Source organism: Chanodichthys erythropterus, chromosome 13, assembly GCF_024489055.1.
Source record: "Chanodichthys erythropterus isolate Z2021 chromosome 13, ASM2448905v1, whole genome shotgun sequence".
Classification (NCBI taxonomy): Eukaryota; Metazoa; Chordata; class Actinopteri; order Cypriniformes; family Xenocyprididae; genus Chanodichthys; species Chanodichthys erythropterus.
Window position 1 is genome coordinate 42,394,398 of NC_090233.1, and position 13,987 is coordinate 42,408,384.

General features: G+C 35.8%; 1 protein-coding gene across 5 annotated transcripts in view; it reads right to left on the bottom strand.

The window, feature by feature from the left end:
• Nucleotides 1–2,078: 2,078 nt before the first annotated feature.
• The window catches only part of si:ch211-204c21.1 (disabled homolog 2), a 36,198-nt gene continuing 24,289 nt past the window's right edge, over nt 2,079–13,987 (bottom strand). For 3 of the 5 annotated variants that reach the window (XM_067408102.1, XM_067408101.1, XM_067408104.1), the window contains exons 6-14: nt 13,696–13,779; nt 12,780–12,803; nt 12,637–12,669; nt 11,908–11,970; nt 7,501–8,115; nt 6,517–6,664; nt 4,529–5,035; nt 3,850–3,929; nt 2,079–3,737 (exon numbers count right to left, since the gene is read on the bottom strand). In XM_067408102.1, coding sequence (XP_067264203.1) covers nt 3,669–3,737; nt 3,850–3,929; nt 4,529–5,035; nt 6,517–6,664; nt 7,501–8,115; nt 11,908–11,970; nt 12,637–12,669; nt 12,780–12,803; nt 13,696–13,779 — 1,623 coding nt within the window. In that variant the 3' untranslated portion in view covers nt 2,079–3,668. The remainder of the gene's footprint in view (nt 3,738–3,849; nt 3,930–4,528; nt 5,036–6,516; nt 6,665–7,500; nt 8,116–11,907; nt 11,971–12,636; nt 12,670–12,779; nt 12,804–13,695; nt 13,780–13,987) is intronic. The other 2 variants (XM_067408103.1, XM_067408105.1) reach the window with 2 other exon arrangements.

The window sequence follows — 13,987 nt, forward strand, 5'->3', positions numbered from 1 at the left end:
TCTTGTCTTGAATGGCTGTTTGGACTAGCATACTACTCTTACTACTTCCTCAGTTAGTGATATGTGCACATTATGGGAAAAAAATCTATGAATGAAATGCAAATAAGCTGCGCACATGAAAAAAAAAATAATAATAATAATTATAATATATATATATATATATATATATATATATATATATATATATATATATATATATATATATATATATATATATATATTTATAGTAATGTATAATAAATAATACAGTGTTTTTGAACCATACTATAGTAAAGTACTTGAATTGATGTGTTGTGGTAATTCTATAGTTGCTGTGGTAACAACTATAGTGAAATCAAGTCAAATTTTATTTATATAGCACAAATTTAACACAACTACAGTTGATCCAAAGTGCTTTACTGTAAATCAGAAGTTAAAATAGAAAAGGAGGGGGTGGGGGGGAGAAGATAAAAGAGAAATAAACGTCAAGTATCAAAATCAATCAAACAAATTCTATATACATAAAATGGAACACCAAAATATAAAAATAACATATATATATATATATATATATATATATATATATATATATATATATATATATATATATATATATATATATATATATATATACAGCATCACTCGGAAGCTAAAAGGTAAAAATAAGTCTTTAAACTGGTTTTAAAAACATCCAGTGAAGGAGAGGCCCTGATACCCAAAGGTAGACTGTTCCAGAGCTTCCAGAGCAATCCGGAGGCAAGTTGTGCAATGATTTGTTTGCAAAAAGGATTTTAAAGTCGACTCTATATTTTATAGGTAGCGCAATGAGGCAAGGACAGGGGAGATATGGTCCCTCTTTTTTAGTTCCTGTCAGCAATCTGGCTGCCGAGTTTTTAACCATCTGTAACCGAGACAGTGTAGACTGAGGTAGGCCAACATAAAGAGAGTTGCAATAGTCCAATCGAGAAAAAAATTAGTGCATGGATCACAATTTCAAGGTCTTTCCTAGAAAGAAACTGTTTCACTTTTGCTATGGATCTAAGTTGAAAAAAGTTACTTTTTACGACTGCATTTATGTGCTTGTCAAATTGGAAAAGAGGGTCAAAATAGACACCAAGATTTTTTGCATAATTGTGCAGGTTGTTACTTAAAGAACCTAACTGTGTTTTAATAGAGTTGTTGGTAGCAGCAGGACCCAGTCGAAGCACTTCGGTTTTATTTTCATTCAGTTTCAGTGCGTTATTTGTCATCCAGGACTTGACTTCACTGAGGCATGAGAAGAGATGATCCAATGAAAAGTCATTTCCTTGTTTGATTGGAAGATATAGTTGGAGGTCATCAGCATAACAGTGATAATTTATGTTATATTTCTGGAATATTGAACTTAAAGGAAGCATGTAGAGGGAGAATAAAAGAGGGCCAAAAATGGATCCCTGCGGAACACCGCAATGGATAGGCACGGAGGGTGAAGTGAATGACCCGATATTTACAGAGAAAGTTCTGTAAATATCGTAATATAAGCAGTAATATAATATAAGCAAATTACTTTACCCAATAAGTGTACGTTTTCTATAACTATAGGGTATATTACACTACAGTACTTTACTGTAGTAAAAACTAAAGTATACTACAGTATTTATTACAGTTTATCAGTTCACTATAATGAATACAGTATGCTTTAGCATTCATTAATAAAGTGTTGTAAATACTATAATATATACAGTAATAAACTACAATTTACCATAGTATGGTTCAAAAACACTATAGTATTTACTAGAAATTACTTTAGTATTTTTTCATGTGGCTACATGCTTGTGTTTGTTAATCATGGTAGTGCTAGTATATACTATTTAATGTTAATTACCACCTTTATTTCAAGTATTTCTTGACATTAATGGACATACTTCATGTTTGCATTTATAAAACTGTGTCTGCTGATCCTATTCAGAGAATATATAAACCATTAGACTCCTCAAATATGAATATATGAGACATGTGAGACTCAGATCAGTCAGTCATCACTTTAATGTGAAGTAGACCTAACTGGTCTTCCAGACTTGAATACAAACTTTGCAAAAGATAAATAGGACAATTCTGAATCTATTCCCACTAACTAAAATTCCAGTTTATTGCAGCGAGACTACATTTTTAAACACCTTAGTTTGATAACATCCAAGGTAGAGATGGCATAGTGCATAACAGAGCAGATATTTATATATGTACACACAGATACAATTCACAAAGTTCATTCTGACAAGGCTTCAACATACAGTATAATACACGCATTCCTTAAAAAAAAAAAAAATCATGAATCCACTGAGATGAGTGCATATCCGTTACACTGTTAAGCCTTGCAATTTCATGTTTGCCCACTTAATTTGTCTGGTGAAAACGATTATATCCTCATCTATCAAAAAGGAAAACATTAAAATAAAGAGCAGTGTAGTAAAATGTCATCGTTTAGACAGACACATCAATATACTTATATCAAGTATTACCTGAAACATTCTGGATGATCATGTTTCACGCAAAACAATGTGCTTAATAAGTATCGCCTAAAATTCATACAGGCAACATCCTCCAACACTATGGATAGACATTATTTTTGAATGTGTTTATAGTTGCAGTACCATTGACAACATGCCAGTGGTCACAATTAAAGATTACTTGTTCAATACAATGTCAAATCAAAACAAAAACAGAGAACTTTTAACCTGATAACAGTACATACTGTATATATTAGTGAATGCAGCAAGCTCACAACCTCACAAATAACAGAATACACTGGATACAGATCAAAGAAAATAATGTCTCACAAGGGATTCAGTTCAAATACAGGTTGATTAGAGTCAGTTGCTCTCTTATAATGAACAGGTCAGTACAGTATGTATCATGTGATTAGTACAGAGCAGATCATCAGATGTTGATTGCACAGTTATCATATCAAAGCATCCCTACAGATATTATATACATTGTCTCTCAGCTGTCCATCATGTTGGCTTGTGTTTGGGCATGATGTAATATAATCCAGGATTGGATTTTATAAAAATCTGGGATCTTGTTCAGTTTGTATGCCAGTTCATGAAAACGTTTGTCAAAATTAGTGACCAATCATGCCCTAAAGCGTTTGATAAATGTGGAAAAGTAAACATATAAAGTCAAAATAATACTGCAATGAAGAAAAAAGTGAAGAAACAAGGCAGAGGCCTTGTCTACTGGTGCAAAAATGGCAAAATTGCTTTTGAGTGCTTTTAGTACACAAAACAAAACCACTCTCACCATGTTGTTCAGAGACAAACTGCACTGAAATTCATGTTTTAACAGGATACCAGCACTAGATGATGATGGTTTATTTTCAGCCTGCCCACGTCCACCATGCAGATCCAATTCTGGTTTATGAAAGGAGGAGGGTTGCACACACTCCATTTGGCTGTCAGACATTGGCTGTGACATCAGAGCTAAGAGACCTGCTCTTGAACAGGATGCACTTTAGTGGGAAAGCTACATAAAATGGTGCTCTGTAAAAAAACAAAACAAACAAAAAAAACAACTGTATCCATGAGCTCAACCAAAACAATATAAAGCTGTAAGAAGCATCTGGGATGGAATTGTTTTTGCATAATTTCTTGTTCAATGATCTTTGTTTGATCCATACTTGGACCCTAAGGAGTCATCAAGGTGGCCGGCTATCATGCAAATGGGTTTCCAAATGGGTCTCTGAAAGGATCTAAGCCCACTGCCTTTATGGGAGGAGCACTCTGTAAAGGTAAAGAAGAAAATAAATGTAAATATTTTTGAGGTTCTCAAAAGAAAAAAACAAACATTTAATTTGTTGTAGGATAAAATGTTTCATAATGCACATATACGTACAGTTGCAGGTACAGACGTGCCAAACAGATCTTTTCCAAAGGATTTGTCAAATGGGTTCTGACCTCCAATCTTCAATGGCTCTGCAGTGACAAAAATTATTTGTCATGTCAAGATGTTTACAATAATATAATACAGAGAATCCCTTACTTTTTTTTTTTTCAGCCAAACCCCTTTGACACAAAATATTAACTTGAAGTATGTTAAGATTTTAAGTTAATATTTAAATAATTTAACAACAGATTCACATGTTTGTGGTTCTCTGATGTTGGCTAATGGTCACATGATATAGGTAAACTGGTAAAGAAATAAAATATTTTTAATATTTAATTTTTAAATTATTTTTTTATTTTACACTACAAGGTACAATACTAATATTTATGTCCTTAACCCTCAAGCTTTTATTTTGTCAGAAAATTGCAGGAAGACCTCTGTGTTTAGTTGACAATGGGTTTATAAATGCTCCCATTATAAATCTGGTGAAATGCTAAACATTTATGTCCACAAAAATGTCAAAAACTATGTGAATGTGTAATAAAGTGATCCTGCTGGCATATGTTCCCAAATGCACATTATAAGTGACTCATACTCACAGCAGATGCAGAGAAGGTGTTAATGAAATTCTGATTTAATCATTAAAACGGGTGAGATTTTAATTACAAACACAGCAATATCTGCTCACCTTTCCTTGCTGGCACATTTGGTGGCTTAGCTATCTGGAAATCCTTAAACATGTCCTTGATATCTCTCTTTTCCTTTTCTCCTAGAGGATCCAGGTCAACAAAAGCATTACTGTCCACCTTTGGAGCTTCATTGGTGGCTACTGCTCGAGGTGGGACCAGCGGAGGGGGACTGGAGCTCTGCTGTCCATCGGGCACAAGACTGGGTGGAAATATGCTGGTCTGAAAGGGGTTCCCCAGGGTTGTATTAGGGGTCCAGGATCCATTGGATCCGTTGGATACTGGGGTGGTGGAGGTGGTCCATGATGGAAGATGCTGGGTTGGGGTAGAGGTTCCAAAACCTCCAGAAGTAGTTCCCCAGGCAGGCCCAGGAGGAGTGGTGAAGATAGGAGCTTGAGTGAAGTGCTGAGAGGCACTGGTGGTGCTGGGGAAGATGGAGGAGTGGGGCTGATTCCACAGAGCTGCTCCAGGAGTAGAAACTACAGGTGGAGCTTGTAGAGACAATCCTTCTTAAAAGAAGATATAGAGTTAAAGGGTTAATTCACCAAAAAATGAAAATTCTGTCATTACTTACTCGTCCTCATTTCATTACAAACCTGGAAGACTTTCATTCATATTCAGTACACAAATGAAGATCTTTTTGATGAAATCTGAGAGCTTTCATCAAAAAGATCTTTTGAGCGGTTAGTCCAAATTTTCTGAAGAGACATGATCACTTTATATGATGAACAGATTGAATTTAGGCTTTTATCCAATGGAGAAACAGAAAGCTCTCAGATTTCATCAAAAAGATCTTCAGTTGTGTTCCGAAGATGAACAAACGTTTTACAGGTTTAAAACAACATGAGGGTGAGTAATTAATTTTTAAAAAAATATATTTTTGGGAGAACTATACCTTTAATAAAAAGAATGTTAAATAATAAAAAGCCACACTTATTCAGTGTTCTTCATAGTCCCATAATTAAATGGACCATGCAATCCTTTTGACACAAAGAACTATTTTTTACTTTAAGTTTGTAATTACTGTGGTAAACAGAATAGTAATCACCATATCAGCTGCCCCTTTTGTGAATATTATTCTACTATTATCCTTCAAATGTTTGAAAGAAATTAATTCTTTTAAGGATGCATTAAATTGATGACGTGACAGTAAATACATTTATGATGTTACAAAAGATTTTTATATCAAATATATGCTGTTCTTTTGAACTTCAAAGGAAACAAAGAATCCTGAAAAAATGCATTACGGTTTCCACAAAAATATTAACAACTGTTTTCAACATTGATAATAATAAGAAATGTTTCTTGAGCACCAAATCAGCATATTAAAATGATTTCTGAAGGATCATGTGACACTGAATACTTCAGTTTTGTCATCGCAGGAATAAATTACACTTTAAAATATACTCCAATAAAAACTGTTATTTTAAATTGTAAAAATATATTTGTAAATATTACTGTTTTTACTTTATTTTGATCAAATCATTTCAAATTTGGTGAGCATAAGAAACTTCAAAAACACCAGAAACATTCTTACCAACCCTGGTAGTGTATATGAAATGTAATTCTATAAGCTCTATTTTTTATAATATACTGTTTAAAGGTAACATCACGTAAAAGTTTTGAGATTGGAACTTCACTACCCACATGACAGCCGATCCAATGTTTGCTTGACACTGATTAACCTTAACATTTTTTGTGCATTCAGCATTTGCCAATTGCTCATTTTGGACCATGACGATGTCAGCTTTTATTCAATTTCATTCAACCGCATTCAGCATTTTATCAAACTCGGAATCAAACCCATGACCTTCGGCATTGCTAGCACCGTACTCAACTGTTTGAACTACAGGAATATATAAACAGAAGAACACTCATTCCAGACTCAAACATTCATTTGAGTACGAATCACTGACATTTTGAAAAAGCATTTTATTGCAAGCTCACAAATGTCAAGTTATTTATTTATTTATTGTCTCGAGTGTCTTACCAAGAACTGTGAGTGTGTCAGTGGAGGAAGGGCTCCTGCTGAACAGACTGACAGTGTTGACAGGGCCGTTCTCAGGTTGAGGAGGTGGCGATTCTGATTGGTTTGGTGAAACAAATAGATCCATCCCAAGTTTTTCATTTGAAGGGGACTATAAAAGAGATTAAAAATTGTTATAAAACAGATTCAGTTCTCAATGGGACCAGTCTGAGTTAAAAAAAAAAGTACATAACAGGGATTAAACAAGCATAATAAATTGTAATTTAAATAAATATTATTTATACACCACCAGAAAGGAACCTTTGGAAACTTTATATATACACACTATATACAGTAAGTTAAAAAAAAAAAATTAATACTTTTATTCAGCAAGGACACATTCAATTGATCAGAATTTACAATAAAGACATTTATAATGTTACAAAAGATTTCTATTTTAAATAAATGCTGTTCTTTTGAACTTTATATTCATCAAACAATCCTAGGGAAAAATGTATCCTGGTTTCCACAAAAAGTATTATTATCAAAGTTGAAAACAGTTGTGCTTCTTGAAAATAAATGTTTCTTGAGCAGCAAATCACTGAATTCAGCTATGCATCACAGGAATAAATTACATTTGAAATATATGAAAAAGGAAAACAGTCATTTTAAATTATAAAATTATTTCACAATATTACTGTTTTTACTGTATTTTTGGTCAAATAATGCAGCCTTGTTGAACATACATACATATATACATATACATATATATATGATGTGTGTGTGTGCATTCACATGTAGCCTAATGTGATGGAAAAGACATTAGCAAATCAATCCTTACCTTACAAGTACAAGTCACTGAAGCATTAAAAATTGAGGCAAACAACATTACCAGATCATGAAGTGGTGTTAGATATAAATAAGAAAACAATAAGAAGAAAAGTGGCCATTTAATTATCAATTTAAAAAGCATTAAAAAAAAAAATACAGTCATTAATGTAACCTCACCTTTACACTCCTCCTGCCCCTCCCTGCTTTCATATTGAGTGGTGGAGGGCTTATAATAACCGAATCCTTGGTTTGATTGACAGTTGGCTCTCCCATGCCTCCATTCTCATGCTTCACTCCATTCTGCACCGGCTGCATCTTCTCTGAATCTCCGACAAACGGATTAGGAGTCACTTTCCCATGTCCATTCTGCTCTCGAACTGGGACAGTATTCTGAGTCCAGCTAGCGGCTTCTGCAGCTCTGCCATCTAAAGGCCAGTGGCCATTACTGAGAGCCTGGATGACTGTCCTGTTGGAGAGTTGGTCAAATTGCTGGCCCAAGTAGTCAGAGTCACCATTCTTAGGGCCACCATTGAACAAGTTATTAGGGCTGTGGTTTTCTGTGGCAGGGTCATCCCTGATTGATTGGTCGTTGCTTTTTGAAAATGGATCATCACTGAACGGGTCATGGATAGGGGCGGGGAAGAAGTTGAGCTGAGAAGAGAAGGAGTTCTCAGGCGAGAGGCTGGATAGGGCTCTGGAGACAGAAGACGAGGTGAAGGGGTTTCCTTTAACACAGTTCTGATTGCTGTCTATCTCAGTGGACAGATCCATCAACAGGATGTCCTCAGACTCCTATAGGAAGATTTGGAGAAGAATAATTAATACGCTGATGTCAATAAAACATGAATGCATGTTTGAGGGGTATATAGATGAAGTCATGCATGAAGTACAATAAACTTGCTCCATAGATAGATGCTATGTAGTCAAACATGGGCATTCATGACATAAGGCATGTAGGGCTGCCAACCGTCTCGTATAATACAGGATTGTTCTGTCTTTAAGGGAAGCTCTGTTTTTCTGTCTTTAGTGTCTTGTACCAACACAAATAAGAACAATATATGTTTTTGCATTTGAATCAATCTTACAGAACCGTTCAAAAGTTTGAGGTTGGCAAGATTTGAAGAGGAAAAAAAGTCTCAAGGCTGCATTTAATAAATAAATAATAAAATAAACGGATTTTTCGGCATCTTTAGTCCAATCCTCTACCCCAGATCCTTCAGAAATCATTCTAATATTCTGATTTGATGCTCAAGAAATATTTCTTTTTATTATCAATGTTGAAAAAAAGTTGTGCTGCTTAATATTTTTGTGGAAACAATGATAGATTTTTTTTTTAAAAAAATAGAAAGTTCAAAAGAACAATTTATTTGATATAGAAATCTTTTGTAACATTTTAAATGCCTCTACTGTAACTTTTGATCAATTCAATGTGTCCTTGCTGAATAAAAGTATTGTTACGTAAAAAAAATCTTAATGACCTCAAACCCCAAAAGTGCCAATGTTAAAAACTAAAGAGGTTCTTCTGGTGGCCTAACTGTGTGTGTGTGTGTGTGTGTCTAGTGGGGATCTATGTTGCTGTTGCTGGTACTTCTCTTTATCAGACACCTTGTCTCATTTTGTAATTGTTGTAATAATTGTTGTAATAACTCTGTCTGCAGAAAATTTAATAGAAAAACTTGGGAATAAAACTACAGAATAGCCATGAACAAATAGCAAAAGACGAATCTGAAACTTAGAGAGTTGTGAAATGAGAGCCCTGATATTGGAAACTGCTACACAGACACATTTGATAGTGAGAGAAGAATCAAGAAAGAAGGGAGGGCAGCTACTACTAGCTAATAATGGTGAAATCTTACAAGATTCAATAATTTGTCATTTTCATTCCCTTATACTCCTCTACTGAAGTTGGCAACCCTACTTAAGTGTTTTTCCCCAATATACCATGCTTTTGTCAACAAAACACTGGTTGAATAATGGATGGCTACAAATGGATGAATAAAATTCACAGTATATGCACACATTACCTGAACTTATTCTCTCACAGTCATTGCAATGTTTAGTTAGAAGAACAGAACAAAATCTGCATCAACACCACTTGTAAAAAGTTCACCGTGAACAGAAAGCAGAGGATATACAGAGGAACATATAAAGACCGTATAGGGCAAGATTTATTCCTTTTGTGTAAACTCATGTATTTTACATATAACCTATTTAAGTATTTAGTTCACCCAAAAATTTAATTTCTGTCATTAAGTACTCACCCTCATGTTTTTCCAAAACCGCAAGACCTTCTTTCATCTTCAGAAAACAAACGGAGATATTTTTGATGAAATCTGAGAGGTTGTTTATCACACATAGAAAGCAACGTAATTACCACATTCAAGGTCCAGAAAAGTAAAATAGTCAACATGACTACAGTGGTTTAATGTTGTGAAGCGACGAGAATACATTTTGGGTCTCATTCATGAAACATTCGTAAATGTACGAGTAAATATGTGAGTGATTTGCGCGTAAACAGACTTTCCCGAAAACTCTCCTCCTGATTCACAAATACTTCGTAAACGTCAGATGTGATAGTGAAATGTGTGTGTGTGTGTTAATGAATTCCAATCAGTCGTAAATGGGACGCGCGTGCACGTTCATTCTCAATTACCATAAATCCCGCCCATTAAATCCGACTGACAACTATATATGGGCATCATATTATGACACCAAATGAAGGATTTTGGCCATTTTATAGGAAACAAGTTCCATAGTTTGCCCAGCCCTATTGAAAGCAATTCATTATTTGATTTAAGTGCTCCGTTTGCAGATGCTATAGGTGCGTTCACGCGGCCTCGTAATTCCTGTAGTTACAAGATTCTAGCTTGTAAAAAGCGTTCACGTCCTCGTAGAGTTCGTAATTACAGTTTGTAAGCTGGGAGTTTTCTGAAAGCTCCCACATGTAACATGTGGCCACTATACCACCTGACCGCTGTAGATTGATTTATTAGGCGTTGATAGTGGTGCCATGGAAACACATAATTTCCAGTCCAAGGACCAAAAGGACGTGAACAGCTCCGAATATAACGTCATTTCAAGATAGCGGTAAATACAAGGTGACGTGAACGCAGCTTATTACTGGCTCTCACAACAAAAGTAAAAAGAAAAAACGTATGTGATTACTATATATAATATTTTTACAAAATGCTGTAAATATGTACCTTATTAAGGTGAATTAAAATGCAGCCTTATTAATGAGCAAAACGTTCGGATGTTAAACGCACTATTTACGCGTGACTGGGAGCAGGTGTAGATTTCTTTCGTACCAACTAACATTTGGAAAATACGAACATTTTAATGAATCCGAAAATTTACGCCAGAACCACTTTACACACGATTTACACAAAAATTCGTTCTGCTCGTGTTTCATGAATGAGACCCTTTGTGCGCAAAAGCAAAACAAAAATAACAACTTTATTCAACAATTTCTTCTCTGCACAGGAGACAGGGAAGAGAAGAAATTGGTGAATAAAGTTGTTATTTTTGTTTTGCTTTTGCGCACAAAAAGTATTCTTGTCGCTTCACAACATTAACGTTAAACCACTGTAGACACGTTGACTATTTTAACGACTATTTTACTTTTCTGGACCTTGAATGTGGTAATTACATTGCTTTCTATGGGGGATAAAAAAAACCCTCTCAGATTTCATTAAAAAAATCTTAAAGGGTAGGTAACACACACAGTTTCTACCAATCTCATGTTAATCTTGAGTACCTGTAGAGTAGTAGTGCATCCTACATATCTCTGAAAAGTCTTTAGTTTTATCATATTTATAAAAGATAGATAAGCTGTACCAAGTCTTTCCGAAAAAAGCAGAGCTCCTGAAGGCATACCTGCTGTGGGCAGAGCCCACAAAGAGAACAACTCGTGTTTTGAAACTTTGGCCATGTTTAGCATGAGAATGCAACTCTTTAACCGTGTACATAAGTCAGAATGCATGAAATAGCATTAGAACCCCCCACCCCCCTTAATTTGTGTTCTGAAGTTGAACAAAGGTCTCACAGGTTTGGTACAACTTAAGGGTGAGTATTTAATGACATAAATTTCATTTTTGGGTGAACTAACCCTTTAACACTTTCAAAGGCATTCAAATTCATCATACTGAGAAAAAACCTGCCTCATGTGGCTGTAAATCTCCTCAAACAACTGAGCCTTGTTGAGTATTTACAGCTTGTTATTTTTGTTGGCCAGAGCCCAGGCCTTCTACTCCCCATGACGACATTTTCTTCATTTGAGGTCAATCAAGCACCAGAGACTAAACAAGGACTATAGCAGGATATGAGAGTCTAAACGCCACTAGTAATGTAATGTCTCATTTGGATAATGTTGCCTTCATCTGGTAAATGAGCTGGTGTATAATAGATTTTCAGGGAAATAACATTAATAATTTTAGTGTATCTTTCTTGTGTTAATAAATTAGAGTGTCACCGTCAATACAAACCATTAATAAGGAAAATTGGAGGGAAAAAGTCTCACATTCAGTCTGAATGTGTATATTTATACATCAACATGCATGACTCATTCTTGCCCGACAGTCTTACCGAGGGAGAGTTTAAGTCAGGTGGGGTCGACATGTCTCCAAACAAGTCCAGCTGTTCAATGCCCTGCAACAGAGTTGAAAAAGAAAAACAAGATTCAGACCAGATTATGGACACCAAACCGAGTCAGAGTGACCAAAACACCTAAGACAAGAGCCATTCATGCTGAGGGCAGATGAATAGGAGGAAATGAGCAGTGAAGAGAATGAGGAGAATTGTGTTTTTTTCCAAAGACTGTGAGTGAAAGGATTGGTGGGATAATGTCCAGAGCTGCTATGTGATGCATCTCAGTTATTTCCTGTCTGCTAACTTCATTAGCTTTCACCCCCTGAGGAGACTAGTTTAGGTGCAGTGTGCAAATGGTGAACAACAACATGAAGGCAACCCAGCAGGGGGCTTTAGGAGCTGGGCCAGAGAGACACAACTCTACTGGCATATCTAGGAGCCTACAGGTTATGGCCAATTCACACTGCACAGACAGACGCAGACCAACGCCGACAGTCAGACTACAGCACATCACTTCTCAGACATTCTGATTCACCATGTTCAGTCAGAGAAAACAAGCTCCAACAGACTCCGACAGGGCTAACACATTGAGCCGACAAAAACCGACAAAGTATCTGTTGCCGTCTGTCGGTGTAGTGTGAATTGGCCTTTAGAGGCCACTAACAAAAGTCTTTCACTGCTGTGTTGCAATATCAGAACCATTTGGTGAGTGTAAATCATACTCACTTTTCTGTCATTGTGTGAGCCTTCACTGCCATTCTGTTGAGGTAAGATTGACAGAAATTGAGATACAAGTTCCACAGGCAAAAAAAAAGCAGATTTTAGCAGATGAATTTAGCAGATGTTCAATTTAATGTCTCAGTACTTACCTCCATCACTTTATTACTTTCATCCTGAAAAGAAAACAAGATATGATTAGAAATAAATACATTTCTTGCATTATTAAAGGGATAGTTCACCCATAAATGAAAATTTGATATTTATCTGCTCACCCCCAGGGCATCCAAGATGTAGGTGACTTTGTTTCTTCAGTAGAACACAAATGATGATTTTTAACTCCAACCGCTGCCGTCTGTCAGTCGTATAATGCATGTCAATGGTAACCCCATCTATAAGAGTGAAAAAAAAAACATGCATAGACAAATCCAAATTAAACCCTGCGGTGACGACACTTTGACGTCCTAAGACACGAAACGATCGGTTTGTGCGAGAAACCAAACAGTATTTATATCATGTTTTTATCTCTAAAACACCACTATGTCCAACTGTGTTCAGCATCCAGTTAGTGAGGTCAGAAAATGCGCTCTGATGACGGAAGTGATGTCTCACGCTTTGCTTCAATGAGTGTTAGACATCACTTCCGCTGTCAGATTCAATCAGACCTCACTAACCGGATGTACAAGGCAGTTGGACATAGTGGTGTTTTAGAGGTAAAAAATTATATAAATACTGTTCAGTTTCTCGCACAAACCGATCGTTTTGTGTCTTAGGACATCAATGTGTCGCCACGAGGTTTAATTTGGATTTGTCTGTGCATGTTTTTTTAACTCTTATAGATGGAATTCCCATTGTCCCACATTATACGGCTGACAGACCGCAACAGTTGGAGTTAAAAATCATCATTTGTGTTCTACTGAAGAAACAAAGTCACCTACATCTTGGATGCACTGGGGGTGAGCAGATAAATATCAAATTTTCATTTATGGGTGAACTATCCCTTTAAAGAGATACATTTAAAGTATCACTGGCTCATACACAGTCTAGATTCATCTAAAAATATCGCACCTTCTTTGAACCCTCAACTTCTTTTTTCTTCATATTGAAGATTAACTGGAAAAGATCCTTCAGGTCAATGACAAGAGGCTCTGCCTGAGTAGAAACACAAACAATGTGTTAAAAGGCATTTTTTTCCAGCAGGTTTATGAGTGAATGTTTGTGAGCAGGGTGGAATGTGTTTTTGTGGGTATGCCTTTAGAAAAATGCACTACTGGGAAATGAGTAACAGATAAAGAGAGAACAAGTTTGTCTGTGTGTGCCTAAGGCATGAGCGTGTGAAGAAGGAAAGAGCTTTGCTCCA